The sequence below is a fragment of the Pelecanus crispus genome, chromosome 10 (genome assembly GCF_030463565.1).
Source record: "Pelecanus crispus isolate bPelCri1 chromosome 10, bPelCri1.pri, whole genome shotgun sequence".
Lineage (NCBI taxonomy): Eukaryota > Metazoa > Chordata > Aves > Pelecaniformes > Pelecanidae > Pelecanus > Pelecanus crispus.
In genome coordinates, this window is record NC_134652.1 from 11,369,126 (window position 1) to 11,389,665 (window position 20,540).

The 20,540-nt window shown below is 40.3% G+C and overlaps 1 protein-coding gene across 3 annotated transcripts in view; it reads right to left on the reverse strand.

Annotated features, from left to right (window-relative positions):
• Positions 1–20,017, reverse strand: part of VTI1A (vesicle transport through interaction with t-SNAREs 1A) — a 276,823-nt gene extending 256,806 nt beyond the window's left edge. For 2 of the 3 annotated variants that reach the window (XM_075717623.1, XM_075717622.1), the window contains exons 1-3: positions 19,900–20,017; positions 11,431–11,489; positions 6,692–6,802 (exon numbers count right to left, since the gene is read on the reverse strand). In XM_075717623.1, coding sequence (XP_075573738.1) covers positions 6,692–6,802; positions 11,431–11,489; positions 19,900–19,993 — 264 coding nt within the window. In that variant the 5' untranslated portion in view covers positions 19,994–20,017. Of the gene's footprint in view, positions 1–4,540; positions 5,628–6,691; positions 6,803–11,430; positions 11,490–19,899 lie in introns of those variants that run through there. The other variant, XM_075717624.1, reaches the window with a different exon arrangement.
• Between the last annotated feature and the right edge of the window lie 523 nt (positions 20,018–20,540).

Here is a 20,540-nt window from a genome sequence, read left to right on the forward strand (position 1 = left end):
TACCCAGCATATTATCTCTTCACACATTGTTATGAGATGCATCTTACTGGTCAAACATGGGAGGATTCTTTGTAAGCAGTACCTACATAATTATAAAACCCACGAGGTAAGGTGTGCTTCACCGGTCTGGCCTCTCAGGAATCTTGGTTAAGATGATCATAACCCCTTAGGTTAATTACAAATTAAGCATGTTAACTCCCATCTTTCACAGTTTTCTCTAAGGAAAAGCATGTCATCACTAGTAAATTCCATGGTGAAATACATTTCCTTCCTTCTCCATACTTCCACACAAAACTATAAAAAAATTCTTAAGATGTAAATAAATTAGGATAAGTTTTCTACAGGGGATGAAAGTTATACCACCTCTTAATCTTTCATCAAAAATACAGTTTATGCATTGAATGTTACCAAAAAAAAAACCCCAAACCCAAACCCCAAACATTCTTTCCTGTATCAATTTTTCCCCACTTAAAATAGCAGTATTACAAATAAAGTCATTGCAAAATGTCAAATGCCTCCACCTTCTTCCACCACAAACCAGCCAAGGTGGGGACACAAGTAAAAACAAACTAAAGACAATGCAGAATTTTCCTCTATAGAAAAGGAGTTGGCCTAATGTTCAGCAGCAGCCAAGCAGACAAATACCATATCGGAAGATATTAGAAAAGAAACAGAGGAAAAAATACAGTGCCTCTGTATAGAGCAGTTTGAGTACAGTGTAGAGGAGTGATTACTTATATCAAGAAGGTGACAGTATCTATAAAAATGATGGAATAGCTATAAAAAGTGAAGGAACGTTTGTTCGCAGAATGCCTTCTCAGAATTAGATTGTCAAAGTACATGGTCAGGTATTTCAAATTCTTTCTTCTGAAAGTTAATCAGTTCAACATCATGTGCATTAAAACAAATCCTTCACAGCCCCGTTCAAAAGAGCTGTACTACTCACGTAGCAAAAACTAACCTGATTTCAAAAGTTTAAAATTTGTCAACAAGATCAGATTTTCACTACAGGCATGCGTGCCTGCCCATGCGGGGTGCACGTGAATACATAACATGTTTGTACATGGTGGGTTCCCTGTTTTTAATAACGCCATTGGGATACAACTATGAAGATACACAGATCTGTCCCACACCCAGTTTATGATTTTGTAACTATAAAGCAATAATGCTTTGCTTTATAAATCAAAATAATCCAGCAGCAACAGTTAAGTCTCTAAACTTCTAGCTCAAACTGGAAAGCTAGGGAAGACTCTGGCCATAAAGATACGGGCCACTAACTTGTCATTTGACAAATGTCGTTCATTAAGCTTACAGCCATATGAATATTTGTGTGGGTAGGTGACTGAACCTAAAACATGGGTAGCAATATTTGCAAAAAGCAGCCACAATATAACAGACACAGCTGTAGCAGTTATTCAGGTGAGCTTCTGGACTCAGGTGGTACTTCAGAGTCACACACAAGACCTAACTTTATCAAATGAAATTCCATTGTTTATCTCCTTAAATGTTTTCAAAGCTGAACAGTAGATGCCATTTTAACAATTACCTTAAACAGAACCTGCAGGAGGTATGAAATGTGAATATATATCTTCATTGTTGACTGAACTGAAGCAATTGTTAAATGCCAAAAATGTTTAAATGTTTAATCAAGTTTTGTACAATGTATCTGTCTATGGCTTCTCCCTCTCTTTTTCTTGCTTTTAAGTTGAAGGTCAGAATAACCAATATCAATGCCAATTCTGAGTCTTTAAGAGGAATGAGTACTGTCTCTTGGATTGATAACAAATGCTACCTATCAAATTTGCCTCTCTGCTGCCATGACAGAATAGGAACAGTTCCTATGCCTCCTCTTTTATTTGATTGCTATTTTCCTTGTTGAATACACCCATCCCACTTTCAGCACTGATTGTGTAGTACTCTATTTTGTAATAGGAATATTACTGTGTAATATGGTCTTACTGGATTTTTGTATTTCCCCATATTTGAATGCCCCATACTTCAGCTGTAAGCTTTTCAGGAAAATTCCCACCTTTTTTTTTTATTTGTTTTTTGTAGTGCCCTGACATTGAGCCAGTACATGGAACCCTTGGGGGGAATACTGATGCTAGCAGATAACCACACATTGCTAAGTTTATACAGTTACAGTTTCACATGAACTGAGATAGATTCAGGTCAAAGTATTTTTATAAAATCTGGAAAGCCTTTTGCCACTGCATATCCCCACTGTTTAAAGATCACCGGCTATTTTCAGGTAACAATTAACAAAAAAATGCTTTATTTGAAAAAATAAACAATACCTATAGTTCACGTACTTAAAAGACTACAACAAAGTAAGGGGTTTTTTGTATTCAGAACTTCATGCAGGCAGTCACCACGGACATTCTACATCTGAAATAGTCGAAAACAAAAATATTTACAAGCTTCAACCACACAATGGTGCATTGGTAGGTGCAGGGAAAAAAAACTGTTCATAGGAAGGCTGTTTTTAAATTTCAGGAACTCTTGTAGGTGGTCCCAAGACCTTAATCAACCCATAAAGCCCAAGTACGTGGTCTGCAACTCCAGTTCGGGCCACAAGATAGAGCCATTAGCACAGCCTGGCAACCCAGCCAGCCCGGCCGCGCAGCAGCCCCGCAGCAGCGCAGGATTGGGCCCACAGCTTTCCAGGGCTCCCAGGAAGGACACCCCACCGTAACCACGCGGTACCGCTACGCAGCATTGAAAACAAGATCCTAAAACCAAGACTCACATCTGCAAGTTCAAAAAGACAACATAACAGAGTTTTGCTCTGTTTTGACACGTTTATCACACACAGTAAGCAAGCCTGAAACTTAGCCTTTTGAGGTGTGTAAGTATCATTCTATGCTTGCCCTATTCTTACATTTCTCCCCAGGCATCTGCTCCCCATGGAAGGCAGCGCAGCACTGAGGCAAGCATCAGAAACCACTGCTGCCTTCAGCTGAGGTGCAACACGCCCTTTGCTAATTTTCCCCATCCGTATTCACAGTGCTATGCTAACTGAGTACTTTTAATGACTGTCCTGGTTTTGGCTGGGATAGAGTTAATTTTCTTCCTAGCAGCTGCCATAGTGCTGTGTTTTGGATTTAGGATGAGAAGAATGTTGATAACACGCTGATGGTTTAGTTGTTGCTGAGTACTGCTTATGCTAGTCAAGGACTTTTCAGCTTCCCATGCTCTGCCAGGTGCACAAGGAGCTGGCATCCCTGGGGATGTTGACCCAAACCTGGGACAGTTGATCCAAAGTGCCCAAAGGGCTATTCCATACCATATGGCGTCATGCTTAGTATAGAAACTGGGGGGGGTTGGCCGGGGGGGGCGATCGCTGCTCGGGAGCTGTCTGGGTATCGTTTGGTGGGTGGTGAGCAACTGCATTGTGCATCGCTTGCTTTGTGTATTATTATTACTACTATTATTATTATATTGTTATTATTACTACTACTATTTTACTTTCTTTCAATTATTAAACTGTCCTTATCTCAACCCAGGAGTGTTTCTCACTCTTACTCCTCCAATTCTCTCCCCCATCCCACAGGGGCAGGGGGAGTGAGCGAGCTGCTGCATGGTGCTTAGTTGCTGGCTGGGGCTAAACCACAAAAATGACAAAATTGAGCTATTCTTTTTTTCATTCCCACTGTTTCTCTTCAAGAGGGAGGGCCAAGATGGAGCAAGGTAGCTTTATCTCCTCAGGTATGATTTAACGCAATTAGTGCATTACCAACTACCCGTGTGCAATACAGTGCATGGGGTAGATGTCACTGCCTCCACACACGCCTCTGGACTGCAGAGCACCAGTAGCTAACTGCAGGCACGACTCGAGATCACAAGGCTTAGCAATGAGGGGAAATAAATCTCCTATTTGCAACTTGTTCCTATGTGATTAGAAAGTTAGAGACAAACAAGCCATGTTTGGAGTAACTTTTCAAAGTACAGTTTAACTAAGCTCAAATTTTTATTTTTCAGAATATGCTTCTGGCATAGTGAAGTGCATAGGAAAAAACCACTAAATATTCATTAAAATGCCACAGTATGTAGTAAATAATATCAAAATGATAGTCCAGTGTTTTGATGTTTTTACACTATTGCCCAAGATCGAATAAACTCAGTAATTAGATATTACATGTCACAAATAAACCCTAATGTTGTCCACCCTTGTGGACTGTTCATATACATCATGTTTCCTTCTCCTAATTTTTAAATATGTTGCTGTGCTGCTGTTTTCCATAACTGCTTTGGTGAGGGCAAATTTTCAAGATGCTATGAGGCATGCAAAGAACCACAAGATCAAAACTCATGTTCATGATGATGAATATAAAAGAAAACTACCAGTCCCAGTTCTGCATTCACTTCATGTTTGAAACATAGAACTTCTTGAAAAAGACTATATACTGAGGTATATATTTTTTGCAATTCATTTCACAGAGATTATTTCTTTAAAATGAAACACACGCTTGAGAAATTATTAAGACACACATGACTGAGAAATGTCCTCTCCCTGGTTCACATGCTGCTTCACCAGGAAGAAAAGCCAAGCCAAATACATTGGGATCCAGCTGAGATTCCAACTCTGTTTATCAAGAAAAACTTAATTTTGCAGGATCACATCTGTGTGCCTTTTGGAAGAGCCGAGAACTTTAAGCAGCAAACCTGTAAACTGATCCTAATCTGAAACTGCCAGTGTCATTCCCAGTTAAGAAATTCCCTTCACCTATAAATGTGCATTAATTTTAAAAGTATTTAGATCTGCTTTCCCTACAGGCCTGCTAAAGCTCTTACATAAACTCTATATGCTTTGCTTACAGTCAAACAGGTCACAACTCATTCAGGACAATATTCAGGCAGAACACTCAAAAGCACTTTCATTTCAGCAAATACTCTCAACTTCCTACCTTCAGCTGCCCTGCAGTTTACAGACTCAAAATAACATTTCCTTTTCCTTCCTCCTCTTCCCTCTTTGAACTCACAACTGAATCATTTTGTTATATAGTTTCCAACAAGTTGCTATTGACCAGAGAGTAATCCAAAAAGATTCTTGAACCCTCACATACAAACTTAGAAAGATGTTAGTACTTAGAAACTGGAATTATGTAGGGAATTTAGTTGTAACAACACTATTTTCCATATAAGTGAGGTTTTTCTGAGCATAGATGTTGGTTTCTTTCAGTAGTAGTTTGCTCCATCCTTCACTCTACTTTCTTTCCTTGATCGTCTGCTGAATGCCATCCTTGGGTTTTGGGCTGCTGGTTTCTTCCCATTATTACAATCTGTTCCTTCCTCTTTCTCACGTTGTTTTTGCTCCTTTCCTCTGAGCACAAACTTAGGTTCTTTCAATCACATAACTCCTAGTGTTCTGATGCATTTCTTCCACACACGCTCATTTCTCCTCTTCCATAAAGAGTGTCCAGTTCTGAAATCTCCCATTCCCTGTTGCCTGGGAATATGGAAGTACCAATTCCCCCCTTCTGCCTACATAGAGAAATAGGCCAGCAACAAATATATGCTGAAATTGAATTCTCCCACATCTGAGAAGATAAAGAGCATTCACTACTGGTCCAGAAACTGCGCTCTCTTGGAAGCCACTGTTTAGCCAGTAAGGCCATATCCACTTCCTAGAGCAGAACAGCATGAGATTGTCTCAAAATTTTGATGCAATTCTTTTTATCCTAACATTCCTCAAACTTTACAAAATTGCAACCATCTTCTAACTAACAGATTTTTGTTCAACTTCTCAACTTGGCAGAAGCACAGACGAGTGACAGTCAGCTGGATTTCCTGGCTGCAGGTATAAACATTGACTCCCCTTCCCTGAAGGAATAAACTGCTGCCAGCAACCTGAGAAAATTCACAGTTCTCCAGTGAATGGAAAATACTGCCAACAGTTATTTCTTTCTCCCTACCCTGGAGGAACTGAGCTGCTGCCAATTAACATAGCATTTTCCTACCCTTTGCAATCCTTTTGAACTTTTTCAGGATTTTAAAGGAAACAGTTTTGTCTCTATGTAAATCTATCCAGTGCAAATCCTAGCCACAAAAAAAGACTGATAACTGTAGCAGAAGCCCCTAGAGAAGGGAATCTTGTTAGTTTACATCCATTACTTGAAAAATGTAGTATTTATAACCAATTTATACAAAAGCCAAGCAGAATCCAAGTGCAATGGAAAAGAAATCACAGAGACTAAGAAATGAAGTGCATATGAGAGAAACTACATTCAAAAATTCCATTAATTGGAGATTATATTGCTTTTCATGTTACTGCCCACAATACTACAAGCTGTCTTAAATGAACCATTATTTTCCACTCGGACTATAGTTACGTTATAAGTTCAGTATTAATTCTGATGTTCTACCAGTCATTCCTTGAAAAATAGGATTAAAAACTGACTATTTTTCCTACAGCGTGAACACTCACAATGTTTAATGGCACATAAACAATTCAGATCCAGGGCAAAGGGACAGAAGGCTAGCAACTTGAATATTGCTATGAGACTGCCACAAAAAGAAAAGCTTCTCTTCCCTAGTTTGGTTTTCATCTGTCCATAAATACAGCAAGATACATGCAGAATTCATCTCTCACACTAGTCTAAAATACCCTCTCAGTTGCCTGAATAACTGCATTATTATATTTTAAAAATTCTCATAGATGCCTTCTTTATGTAATATATTAAAAACTCACGAAATCAGCTTCAAGTTTTCCCATTTCTTGTTTGTAGCTTCTCATTCGACTGCTGTACATTCCTCGGCTTTGAGGTGGGATCTCTCGAACTTCAAGTTCCATCTGCTCAAGCTAGCAAGTAAAAATAAAGAAGAGACATGTAAATCAAAAGGGTAATTAAAGCAAGGATGAATTTACCTAAATTGTTCACAAATACTAAGAAATATTCCTTCTTTGTCAAGAAAAATGTTGTTTACTCTGCAATATATAAACAATTTATCAAAATCTTTACAGAGCCTTAAGTCAACAAACAAATGACAAAAATAATATTATTAACACTTAGAAGGAACGACTCCAGTCAAACATTTCTGGATTTCAATTCCAAATGTGATGAATACATTTTATTACAAGTAAATAGTAAAACTGAGGTTAAATAACTTCCTGCAAATGAGCATAGTTCAGAAGAAAGCCTACCTCCATCTAGCTGTGTGGTCTTGGAAACCCTCAGCTGAAAAAGGTATTTTATTTGTTTTTATACACGCACACACATATGTGTGTATATATACATGTGTATGTGAATATATGAGTGTATATATATATACTTGGTTAAAGTTTTAGTTACTACCAGCCTCAAATATGTTTAATAATATAATTCTTGTTCTTTAAAATGCTGCTTACTCAGCAGAATTACAAAGCCTGAACTGCCTAAATCTACATCCCAAATCTGTATGTAGGTATAGTAAATAGCTGAATTTCAGGGTTTAATGACAGTACTATTCAAGAACTTGCATATAGTTGAATGCATTAAAATGTGAGAGATAGAATCTCTCTTTCAAAAGCCTTCTCTATTTCTTCTTGCCATGTAGAATACTAAGGTGCCTGAAACTCAAGAATATGGCACAGAGGCACAGAAAATCAAAAGGAGTTATAAACCAGGGTTGAGCTGCCTGCTAATTACCTGCCCACTGGGTCATGGAGCCTCCACTACATGGTGCTGTCTGTTCAGGAATTCTATTTTGCACAGCTGAAGAATCCCTTACCTGCCTCTTAAAACCTTTCCAACTTACTCTAAAAAGATAAAAGAATATCTCTCTTTGGTTGCTGTAGGCACCTGAAAGAATATTTATTCACCTCCTACTGATCTGAGTTGAGCAATACGGCACTGGAACAGAAATGCCTTTCAATTAGGTTTCCAAGCTACTGGTTATGGGTCTGCACAAGGGACAGCTACAGTTTATTCCTATGCAAACGCTCACTTACGCTTTGAAATTTCATCCTCATATCGTAAGAAAAGCATCTGAATTTAATCAATGGAATTACCAGATACTCAAAAGTCATTCTGCCTGATCTATTCTGATTATACAAAATGATATTCAATAATACACTGTAAAGCAGACTTTAATTAAATAGTCAGTAACGAATTGAAACATACAAAGCAATTTCTAATTCTACCCAGTTCTTTGGCTCGGGCTTAACTTTCCAAAGGGATATTATAAATTAAACCGAGAGCTGCAGTTAATGGCTTATTTCTTATCAATTTCATCTCAATATATTTGATCTCAAATATTCTATAAACATAGCAAACATTCCTCTCATATATATATATATATAAAATTATATGTGCAAGGTCAGGATACTTGAATGAAGTCTCAATTCTTATCTATTATATAAAAACGAAACCATCTCCCAGTGAATACAGAATTTGCAGCAAGGATCAGACCACAGTCCATAAAACCCAAAATGTTCTTTCTAAAGAGTCAGTGTCAGAGAGTGAAGGTCCAAGGAACAATGACGAAGCACACACATTCAGGCTGACCAGTGTTTAACATTTCTTTTCTGTCATCATGAGATTAAACGGGCACATTTTGTGGCTGGGCTGATAAATATCCATGCAAAGTCATGCAGAAAAGAGCGGTCCAAGCAGGTGTGAACCTAAATGCAACCTGATTTCATGCATCTTCACTTTCATGCTTCATATTATTGGTCATAAAAATCATATTTTTCATATACAAGCAATAACAGAGCTAAATTCTACTAAAAGCTAAAAATAACCTGGCACTTAAATCTCAAAACATCTGTAGAAGCTCACATTTTCTTCAGAAAACCTAGAAGCTCAAAATTCTGTTATTGCTTACGTTCAAACTTGCCAAGGCCATGGTGAAGCTGAGCATTTTGGCACCTAACTCTTGCCCAAATCCATAAACCAGGTCCAATCCTTAAAGCTCCTCAGGTGTTTAACCTAGTAGGTTTGCTCTTAACAACACCCAGTACACTCCCAGCACCAAATACAGCATAAAGCAGAGCAGCCACTGGTATTTCCATTCAAAAATACAACAAAGTAAGGTAGTGCTGCTGATGTTGTCCACTGAGACTCCAAAATAAGTCTCCTGCTCCCACAGGAACTTTTCCACATGCAAATTGTGCTTGAGCTTTGCTAGTAGTTTATGAAACTTGTAAGCTTTCTATTTTATTCTCATTCTAAAGCTCTGGAACTACAATAGAGATCCATATTAAAAAAACAAGTGTCTAGCTAGATAACAACCTAGCATTTGCAATACAATTTTGTGATGTGTCCCTCATAAAACATAAAGGCAAATAACGCACAGACAGATTTTTCTTCTTAAAAGCAAAATTTCACTCACAACCGCTAATTCCAGCTCTTCTAGCACATGCTAGATTTTACACTTAAAGCATTTCCCTAAGGTTATCACAACATTCACCTTTCTTAAAAAGCTCATAAAAATAACATTCAGCTATTCCACAAGGGATGTAGAACAACAGGATTTCTCTCCAGAGATCTCTTACTCAACAGCTCTGGCTTGAAAAGGCAGCCTGGGAGTCTGAAAAGTTTTGGTGTCAGTTCTGCACATAGATCAAATGAATTACACAGTGATTTTACCCAAACAAAGCAGACAGTGTTTTAAAATAATCAATGGTTAGTCAATGTAAATAAATTATCTCTACAATAATATTTATACCACATGAGAGTGTTATTTCCTAGCCAAGCAGGAAATGAAACAAAACCAGCTAAACCCAGCTTTGACTACTCAAGACAATGAAGCAGACCAATGTATGAAAACTATCAGTAGCAAGGAATTAGGTTTATTTTGATTTTCTACTGTAGCCTTTAGTTTAAAAGAGGATCTTTTTAATCAGTTCTGTTATTAGCAGGTTTGTTCAAATTGATTTTTAAACCCAAGCCTTGACATTAATCACAAACATGTTATGTAATTGCTTAAAGCCAATAATTGAATTAAGCACCTGTCTAGCAGCATTAGCAACAAGATCTAAAACAAAAGCGTGAAAGAAAAGCCAGTACATTAAATGAAGATCATCATTAGGATAAAAGTATAGACACAGGATTTACTTTTTATTCTTAGAATAAATACAAATTTAGATGATCTTTTTCTGACATAAGGAGAAAAGTAATGAGCCATTAACTCAGTTTCTGCTCTTTCCAATCTTACCTTGAGTACAAAACCAAATTTGAATTATTTTTCATCAGACCACCCATGCTACAATTACCCTGTACTGCTATGCTTCTTTGCCATGTCAAGTTGTAGTGAAAAGGAGATGAAAAACATTTCTGTATTTTTACTTCTTCCAGCTGTTTGAACATGAAAGTGCCCAAAAGGCCTTAATATATCTTCAGAACATCCTCATCAGATGGGACAGTAATTTTACTGCATTTCTCACTGAGAATACCAAATCAGAGAGGTTAGCACCTTGCCATCCTCACAGGGTAAACCTGCAGGGGACTCATCCCAACATCCAGCTTTTCTGGATGTTATTCCAATGCTCTGGTCTACAACACTGATTTAATTCTTTGACCAAAAGCACCAGGTATGTCAACAAACACTCTAGAGACCTTCTTCTTCCTATGCCACTTTAAAAGTTAATTTCAATACTACTGTTTAGTTAGTAACCAAATCATTGATTCAAGTTGCTCAATCATAAGAACTTTCAGGCTAGGAGAACTGATTTCCTTTCCCTATCCTAACAGTCAGATTACATTTCTGACACTAGATAGACCAAACTCATTTGCAAGCAATAAACAAAAGCAACTTCAGGCAAGGAACTACTGGGTATGTGGGAAAAAGTCAATCTCAACGGTCACCAACACCTCTGCTGAGTTAGTCCACATCTACAAAACTTTGCTTTTCCACTCCATCTGGATGGAGGACTTGACAGGCTGTAATGGGAACAAATTACAAAAAGTCACAGTTGCTTAACATATATTGCTTTCTCCTGTCAGTGCAGACCACTAACTAATGCTTGGTTAACATATATACTCTTCTCACCCACACTACCATTGGCCTCCTTGACCTCAAACAACTAAATATCTTTATGCCTCACTTGCTAAAAGAGAAAAAAACCTACTGCTCTACAAGACAATCAGACAGATCAAATCAAGTAGATACATGGGTCCTACAAGAAAAAAACCAAACAGCCCAGGTGTGTAAATATTTAATTCAATTCCTAAAGTAAAAGACCTAATCCACAACTCAAAGCCTGTAGCAACTTGTAATAACTTAGAGCAATAATGCAAACCTTAAATCACTTAACGCAAGATCAACAAAGGATACACTCCTCTTGGGTATTTCATATCCTCAAATAGGAACTATTTCAAAAATATTATTTCATTTTCTAATATATTCTTGTTAAGTATTTTTAGGGCATCATGTGTGTTAAATGTTACCACTAATGATCCTATTATTTTGCCTAGGAATTTGCAGTTAACACAGAAAGCCAAAACGTACCAGTTCCCTTGCTTCTTCGAGCTGTTTCTCAACATTTGCAACCATCTGCTTCTTGTCATCTGAAACAGAATTGTGAAAATACCAATATAATTGTGCTCTTGCCATGAAAGAAAAATATACCATTTCAAAAGTTTGTATGTATCAATTAAAACTGACTCAAGGGATTTATGCTGTGTGACATCATCATGCACTGTGATACCCACATTAGTAATTAAAAAATAAAAGGAGATTGGAGAATCCTTGAAGTCTTCTGCTTTGTTATGCAGCATTTGCTAGTTAGGAAAGCAGTTACAGCTGCTCCAGGTGTAGGAGCTACGCCTCAGCAGGCGCTTGCTGGGTGCGTACAAATGCATGAGAAGGCACATACCTACACCAAATGGAAAAAAAATTATGGTTTAAGAACAAAGGCTTATCCTATCTATTTGCAAAATATGAGATGCATAAAACCAAGCATCCCACTTACAATGAATCAAGGTACTGAAGAAAAATGAGGTGTCTATTCCCCTGCTCCTATGCTGGGTCCAGAACCCTGTTTCTTCTTCTTCAACAGGAACAAAATTAAATGCCATGGGAACTAGAAGAAAACCCCTGTCTTCTAGTAGCAGTAAAAATGTAAATTAGTAATAAAAGACTAAAATTGTAAAAAATTAAAATCAGTTATAAGATATATGTAGCAATCATCTTCTGCCAGGTTCCCCAAGTCTACATCCCAGCTTGTCATGGTTTAACCCCAGCCAGTGACTGAGCACCACACAGCTGCTCACTCACTCCCCGCCTCCTCCCATGGGATGGGGGAGAGAATCAGAAGAGTAAAAGGGAGAACACTTGTGGGTTGAGGTAAGAACAGTTTAATAATTGAAATAAAATAAAATAGAATAATAATTAATAATAATAGATTATACAAAGCAAATGATGCATGATGCAATTGCTCACCACCGGCCGACCGATGCCCAGCCTGTCTCCAGGGAGCAGCCCCCCGGCCAGCTTCCCCCCAGTTTCTATACTGAGCATGACATCATATGGTATGGAACGTCCCTTTGGGCAGTTTGGGTCAGCTGGCCTGGCTGTGCCCCCTCCCAGCCTCTTGTGCATCTCCAGCCTTCTCAGTCAGTAAAGCAGGAGAAGCTGAAAAGTCCTTGACTAGCATAAGCAGTACTTAGCAACAACTAAACCATCAGCGTGTTATCAGCATTATTCTCATCCTAAATCCAAAACACAGCACTATGGCAGCTGCTAGGAAGAAAATTAACTCTATCCCAGCTGAAACCAGGACACAGCTATACATAGCATGTCTGACTTTTGACCCGCCTCTAACCATCCATTCTCAGACGGAGAATCCAATATGAACTGAGAACCAAGATTCTATGTCGCATCTGCCAAATACTCCAATTGCTTGACCACTTGGTTTGTTACAGCATGGAAGGGGACTTTCTGAGGAATATTCAGTCACTGGATAATAAAAAAGTCCCCACATTGCTTAACTACTGTGGACATTCAGGGGCTGCAATACTGCCATTTGCACCACCTGGTGCCCCTCCCACGGCCATGTCTTCCATCCTTCTGACTGTAAATCCACACATTGTCTCAATGAAGTTAATAAAACTCTGAACATACAACCCTTTACACCACCATTCATTAGAAACCAAGAGTATCACAAGACATCTGTGCTGGTGGTTTGCCTGATGAAGCAGATAAAAAGTGAACTGCACAAAGTATCTCCAGTCATTGCTCCCCAGAGATCATGATGGAGAAGTCTACGTTGGCACAAGAGGCTTTATTGTGTATCTTTAGACTTCTTTTTCTTTTTTTTTTCTTTTTCAGCCTGAATTCCTTTGCTTCTCTTCCGCATGATCTCTCTGTATCCTAGAATTGACACATTAAAGACCAAAAGGGACTATCTAATGATCTCCTCTGATCTTCTGCATGGCACAAGCCTCTGAATTTCAAGAGGGATCCCCTTTATTAAATGTACATAATTTAGCTTCTCAGAGGCTGAAATGCTTTATTTTTGAACAAACTTAGTGCCATAGGCAGGAATCAGGGGATGCTAAGATAGCAACCAAAACCAGAATTTCTGCCATATAAATTAAAACGTGCCCTTAAAACAACCTTTCTTAAAAGAAACAGAAACACTTCTGAAAGGACTATATTGCTACAGTTTTTTGGTGAAGCATCCCCAGCATAAGCAAGCCATGTTTCAGCTGAGCCCTCCCACTGCTGTTCCACAGTACCTTGCATTACATTTGCATGGACCTATCCACCTATCCTCTCATTTACCAATGATACTCTACAATCTCATTTATGGACACGTGAACATCACAATCTGTCCTTCTAAAGTTACATACATTGGAGCTCTGCCTGCAGAGAGGATCAGGTTCAGGATCATCTTTCCACCTTTAAGAAAATGCAGATATCTTTGCAAATAACCAGCTATGCAAGGACTAGGAAAGCTGTCTTCCGAGGATACCACAGTATGCCTGGCAAAACATAGCTAGAATAAAATCTTGAAGAACACTGAAGCCCTCTGAGCAAAGGGAACTCTGCCAGTAACACAAGTGAGAACCTAGAGCACACCTCTAAATCCTCCCAAACAGTGTTTCCCTTGAAAGATGCCCAGAATTTCATCCAGTAATCCTCTCTACAAAGCTAAAGCCATGGAAAAACAGCATCTTTCTTGCAAATCTGGAATTCACACTGCCATGTCTGGTGGATTCTGCTACAGCAGAAGATGTAGGAAATGCTCATTTCCGTGCAACAGTTTCAATTCTCCACTAGCAATGTCTGTCTTCTTTTTTTAATTCCCCAGCAAGTTCTCACGATGGCGTCCAAGCCAGAAAATGTAATGGTTAGTGACTTATCTTCCTAACAACTAAACCCAAAAGAAGAGAATCTGCCACTTGTTTGCCCACACGTTTCAGTTCTCCTACCCAGCATCCCAAACCACCTCTGTTCTTTCCTTCGTTTGGAAGTGGGCAAGATGACGATGGACGAAAGGAAAAACAATGTAAGATATAAAACACACAATACCATTTTATTGAAGCGGAAATAAAATTTAAAAATATAACAGCAGAAAATAAATGTACTATAGCAATTTCAGTATTTCCCTGAGTTTTACTGGATTACAATTTCCAAACACATTAAGCAACCTGAAATTTAGGGATATAAAGTTGGGGTTTTGGGGAAGATATTTCATGCTGTACAAATTCTGCGTGTACTTGTGATTACAAGAACTACCTATCACTCCACTGACCAATAAGATCTTACCTACCTTAGAGATACTAAGGTACGGACCTTTGGTAGGGAAAACTCACTAGTACGCAAGGAGATCTGGCTGAAACTGCTCCCATAAAAATGAAAAGGTATTCAAATGATCCTCAATGGTTTAGCTGATTAAACTTTAACCCAACTCCAGAGATGCATTTTAACATCATCAATGTTTTATCAATATCAAGATTTTTATCAAGATTTATCAATACATAATCACCCAGCTGGTGACCGGAGGAACTGCTGGGAGCGAGCCCAACTGACAAGCTTTTGTTGTTCCTTCCAATGCAGATGTGTGAGCAGGCACATGGCAACATCCTGGCACTGCAGCTTTGGAGCAATATCTTCACGGATTTCCAGGAAAGCAGCTGAACTTGTTGCAACTGCTGATCCTGTAGAGCACCCAATACCATGTAGTCCCCAGAGCATGAAGGGGTGGCATGATCCAGCAGGGTCACTTTGGTAAGGAAAAGCAAGCTTACAAATACGTAAGTATCACCCACTTGGTTTCGCTTTCCTCTCTTCCTCTAACCGCATCCATGTAAAATGCTGGTGGGAGTATGCTGTCTGGAGCCACTTCCCTGCAGGACTGCCAATACCTCTAGACCTGTTGTTGATACCAGCAACAGAAGCATTAACTACAATGCTGTCAATCAGAAAGCACTTGCTGGAATGGTTTTCTGATCATTTACTTTCAATTTTACTGCCATGGTTAACCTAAGGAAACAACATTTCACAGTCAGAATCCCCATAGAAAGGAGAGCACAATATCCACAGGGTGACTTTCTCAGAGACTGCAGATGAGGTCAGAAGGAGTTACTCAGAGTAGGAGAAGCTTGCCAGTAATCTAGTAGATCAGGACAAACAAGTTATGATCCAATTAAAGAACCTCATTACTAACTGTATTACTCCACTGTGTCTTAGTAGTTTTTAATCTGCCTACTTGATAATTCCCTTAAATACACTTCCATCATATGAAATAATGAAAAGGGGGTTTTATAACTTTTCTTAATTTAGAATTGATAATATCCTTTAAAGAAAATAAAAAACAATGCTCCATCAAATACATCTAAATTTAGAATAGAATTTTTGTCTCCACATTGCCAGACGGGATGTCTTAAAGAAAATATTGTGTGTAGCTTGTATAATTTAACTGGTCAAATTGACAAATATGGATAAATATAAAGACTGGAAACAAAAGTGTTTTTTTCCTCTGGGTAAGGATTGCAAACAGAGAAATCCATTCTGTGTTTGTACACAAGGTTGTATCACTTTCTTAAAAGAAACAAGCTTTTACTACATTTTCCTCAGTTCTTTCAGCTTTGCCCTTGCATTAGTCACTGTTTTGTCCCCCAAAATACAGCAAGGCAGAAATCTGCCTACAAGTGTAGAAAGATAACACAGCACTGGTTTGACCTCACAACCAATGGAGAGATTAAAAAAGTCTGGACCAAGCCTGAGTAGTCTCATTGCTTGTGGAATTGCTTCTTTTTATTAGTACATGCTGAGGAAGAGACCGAGTAACAAAGGGCTTCAGTTCATAGACCACCTGCAGATTTTGCTGCGCTGGCTGAGGTGGTTTACATGTTCACTGCTGCCAGAGGTTACTGTCCAACAGCAGAGACAAATGGAAAAATTCATGCATTTCTTTCTTCAGATTATAAAACTAGGTTTAAGAGGCACAACATAATGAGCCAGACCTGAAATGGAAACAGTAAACTCCAGTACAGGGGTACAACAGAAAATTAAAGGTGGGACTTCCTTCAGCTAAATCTGTTGGAGACTGAAATACAGTGCTTTGATTGCCCAGTAGAAAATGCAGGTATTGAGTATCAGAAGAATGACAGCACTCAAGTCTAAAACCATCATGACTCAGAGGCTACTGTGCTGGGGAAAGGCTAAGTATCACCCTTTGTGCTGATAAAACTCTCTTTCAGATCAAGCAATCAAAATTCATATAAATTCTTGGTCAAATCACAAGACGGGTGTTTCTCTGAAACACCGAGGAACATTAATAAAACACATCAGACAGTGATCTTCATTCTTCAAAGACCTGCAGCAGCATCACAGAAAATCTATTTAAAAGCCATTTCTCTATTTAGAGCACTTTAATTCTCCAGATGATGTCTGCCTCAACAGAAGACATTTCTTCCCAAGACATTCTAGTCTCCCTGCTGCTTATTGTTTCTGTAGTATCAGAGTGCCTTTGTTACGTTTCTTGCTGAACTATTTATGCATTTGTGTCAATAGGATTGTTTGTTGAGCCATCATCCTCCTGGAACACAAGACAGCATCAAGTCCTGACAACACCAAATGCACGAATGTTGCAAAAACAATTAACCCGTATTTCTCCAATTCAACTGAATGCGAAGCTTACAGCAGGTCCGTCTTGGGCAGCAGAAGGAAATAAACCAGTCACTAGACTTCAGGAGATCTCTCCGTATTATGCAGAAGTAGCACAAGTCCTTACACCTTTCATCCTGCTTCTTCCAGCGTGGAGGAAGAAGGCCATCAGCAATCTCTCTCAAATCACTGCTGCTGAAAACTGCCACCTCATGTGCATCTCTCCTCACGTCCCCCTCCCACCTCATAATCCTCTTTTTGAGGCTCTCCCAGCCATCTCCACAAGAACTAACTGGAACTTCTGGTGATGAAGAAGCAAAGATCTTGCAAATATTCCTATTAAGAAACAAGGGAAAAATGTGTATTTAAAATATTTCTGATTAAAGTGTTCAGCACAGTCAGAGATTTATTGCTTTCCAGGTGGTCAAATGCCTCTATTAGCTAAGACTGCAATTTGTTCTGAAGTCATACATGAATTTTTTGCTGATGAAAGACAAAATAGCCCTGAAAACTGAAGTAATGCACTCACTCATAAATGTATAATGCAAGCAGTAGCTATACTGCAAGCTAGTCCAAACCATGTATGACCAGCCTCAAATCCTAAGATGGAAAAGCCACCTCTTAAAAAAAAAAAAAAAAAAAAAAAATTAGCCATTGTCTTATCTAGAGGCCATTTAGCCCAGTACCACACTACTGGTCCTGTAGGGAATGTGCATTCTTTGTCCTCTGAGAGAATGGCAAATTCTAAAAAGAAAAGCTTCTAATGGCCACATAAAAGAACCATGATTTCAAAGCCTGCTGCTTCTAGGCTATGTCACTGTTTTAAGATAATACTCTTTAAACATCTCATATTTAAGCTCCAAAGTCTCCCTAAGTGAATAAGGGAGACTGATTCAATGAGAGGATTATGGAAATCCACTACTACTAAGCAGAATATTCTTCCTACTATTGAACAGACACTAATGACTTCCAAAATCTATACAATTAGGATATTAAATCTCTATTCTTGTTCCGTAAATCAGTGTAGCACTACTGATTTTCAGAAGAGGAGCCAGTAGTGTATTTATGATGTCTCCCTCTTTCTAGAAGAGGTCCTTAAATTTACTCTGTTTAAAAGTGAACAACCCTTTGTGCGGCAGTGGCAAATACTGCCTTGATTAGGTACTTTACATTAGTGAAGAATTCACTGCATCCCCTCAGCAAAATGCTCCAGTGGCCATTTACAGGTTAAATATAATTTCTGAGCAGACTAAAATTATACCAGTTCTAAATTTCAATCACAGGAAGTCTTTGGATCTCTCCCTTCTACATTTTGTAAGTTTCCATTATAAAACAGAAAAAGCTTTCTTCCTCATAAGTACCTGCAGATTGTAACTGAATTATCCCCTCATGTCCTTCTTGTTAAGCTCAATGGCAAAAAAGCTTTGTTAAGCCAATGCAAAGGCATAGTGTCCTGTCCTTTAATTGTGCCTATGATTGATCACTGAACCCCAATTTATCAGAAGACTTTCTAACTTGCTAAGATTAGAATTGGGCATAACTTTCCAGGATCAGACAGATTTTTACTCAAAATCCCCGTTAATTCATTTCAGATGTATTTTGGACCTCTGAATTAACGTTGCACTGAGATCATATGTTTTAGTTGACCACCTACCTCAAATCCTGTTTAGAGTCACTACTTCATCACTTCATGATGCATTTCCCACTCTAAAAGTAGGATGTTATTCTTTGGTCCTGGATGGATGATATTTTTTCCTTTAGTCATATGGAAAAGTATATCATTAGTGTCTGTTTATTTCCTCCTTATATGATACCCACTCCTACAATTTAAGTATCCTAAAGCTTTGGAAAAAGCACATAGGAAGCAGAGGCAAAAATATTTAATGACCTGGAAACAGAAGAGGTATTAAGCTGAGCTACAAGAGGGACAGACTAGAACCACTTGTTTCAGCTTCCCTCTGTCTCGTACTAGGAGCCCAATATTAGGGCACTGATTCATATGTGCTAGAAGATTGAGCTGGACTGGTTAAAGAGATTATAATTTTCAGCTTTCTACCCTAACACTCTTATAGACATTGTCTCTACTGCAGGGATATATCATGAATCAGACCATGAATGCTGCAGACTACGGACAAACACATTAAAGTGAACGAACACTGACTTCTTTGAATCTGCTCCTAAATGTGAGTCACCACAGTCAATTATCCAAACCAAACGTTTTAACAGTAGGCAGCAAAAATACAGATTTGGATTAAATCATGCACAAATTCTGTCTATGCCACATAAAAAAGACTTGATGTCCATTACTGATGTTGTGGCACAAACACAACAAAAAGCATTCAGCAGCTATGCTGGTACAGGAAACATCCACCCAGCTCTGACCCCTGCTCTGCTCAGCCCTTCAGTTGCGCTGGCGTAACTTTGCGCAGCCCCGCAGCAAGTCAGAAGGGAAAGGTCATCCTTACAGCTGACCAGCAAACAATACTCTCTGAGGTTATTCTTAATACATTTCACGAGACAACTCGCTGCTCGAAGAGACGTGCACTTGGGGCAAGGAGATGAATCCTGACTCTGCTGTGTAAGAAGCAAGAAACACATTCGGGTGACGGGACACAGAGACAGATCACGCTAAAAACACACCAACACCCCCCGCCGCCCCCCCAGGCGCTTATTGCTGGGAAGCCCGAGGCTCCCGGCGCCGGAGGGGCTCTTACAGGCGAGCAGGACGGGCCTACGGTGCGTAGCAGAGCCGTGAAGGCGGAGAGCAGCGCAGCCGGGAGCCCAGCACGCCGGGCGGCGACGGCCTGTCCGCGGCGCCGGGCGAGCAGCCCCCCTCCCCCGCCGCAGACGCCCGCCGCTCACCTCCTACCAGCTTCGGCACCTTCCCGATCCTGCCCGTGATCTCGGCCGTCAGCACCGCGAAGTCCTGCTCGTAGCTCTCGAAATCGGAGGACATGGCGGCGGTGCTGGGGGAGGCCGCGGCCCCGCTGCGCTCCGCGGAGACGCCGCACGCAGCCGGCCGCCCTCAGCCGCTCCGCACCGAGGCGCTTCCGCGTTCTGCTACCCGCAAAGGCGTCCCCCGCCTCCGGGCGTCTCGCCACAGGTTCCGGCGAAACCCTCCCCCCCCCGCTCAGGTGCTTTAACCAGCACGGCTCGGCTCCCCGCTGCCGCCCCGCCACCCCTTGGCGGTCTTCGCTTGGGGGCTCGAACTGCAGGCCCAGAGGAGGAGGTGGCGGCGGCCCGATCGTGCCCTGCAAGTCGGGACCGCGCAGCGCCCCGGCTGCGCACCCTGCTCCTTCAGCGCGGCTGGGGCGGGGGGATAAGGCTGAGGCGCCACCCGCGGGACGCTGTTTCCCGGCGGGACCCTATTGCCAGCGGACCGCCGGCGGGCGGCGGCTGACCCAGAGACGCCGGCGGGCGGAGGCGAGCGGGGGTTCCGCTCCCCCGCCTCCCCGGGCCGGCGGGGCGGGGCCGAGCCGAGGCCCGGCGCGCCCCGACACCTC